Genomic DNA, 308 nt, shown 5'->3' on the forward strand with positions numbered 1-308 from the left:
CCCCACATTACCCCACGGAGCCCCAAAGAGCCCCACGGAGCCCCACATTGCCCCACATTACCTCACACAGCCCCACGGAGCCCCACATAGACCCACAGAGCCCCAAAGAGCCCCACGGAGCCCCACATAAACCCATGGAGCCCCAAAGAGCCCCACATTACCCCACGGAGCCCCACAGAGCCCCACATTACCCCACAGAGCTCCACATAAACCCCACAGAACCCCACGGAGCCCCATGGAGCCCCACGTAACCCCAAAGAGCCCCACGGAGCCCCACATAAACCCATGGAGCCCCAAAGAGCCCCACA

At 63.0% G+C, this 308-nt stretch overlaps 1 protein-coding gene across 1 annotated transcript in view; it reads left to right on the forward strand.

The window, feature by feature from the left end:
* LOC118159076 (4-O-methyl-glucuronoyl methylesterase 1-like) overlaps positions 1-300 on the forward strand; it is a gene marked incomplete at both ends in the record, with an annotated part of 625 nt that extends 325 nt beyond the window's left edge. The window contains 1 exon segment of the mRNA XM_035313712.1: positions 220-300. Within this exon segment, the coding sequence (XP_035169603.1) occupies positions 220-300 (81 nt within the window).
* Positions 301-308: the final 8 nt, after the last annotated feature.

This window comes from Oxyura jamaicensis, unplaced genomic scaffold (genome assembly GCF_011077185.1).
Source record: "Oxyura jamaicensis isolate SHBP4307 breed ruddy duck unplaced genomic scaffold, BPBGC_Ojam_1.0 oxyUn_random_OJ66700, whole genome shotgun sequence".
Lineage (NCBI taxonomy): Eukaryota > Metazoa > Chordata > Aves > Anseriformes > Anatidae > Oxyura > Oxyura jamaicensis.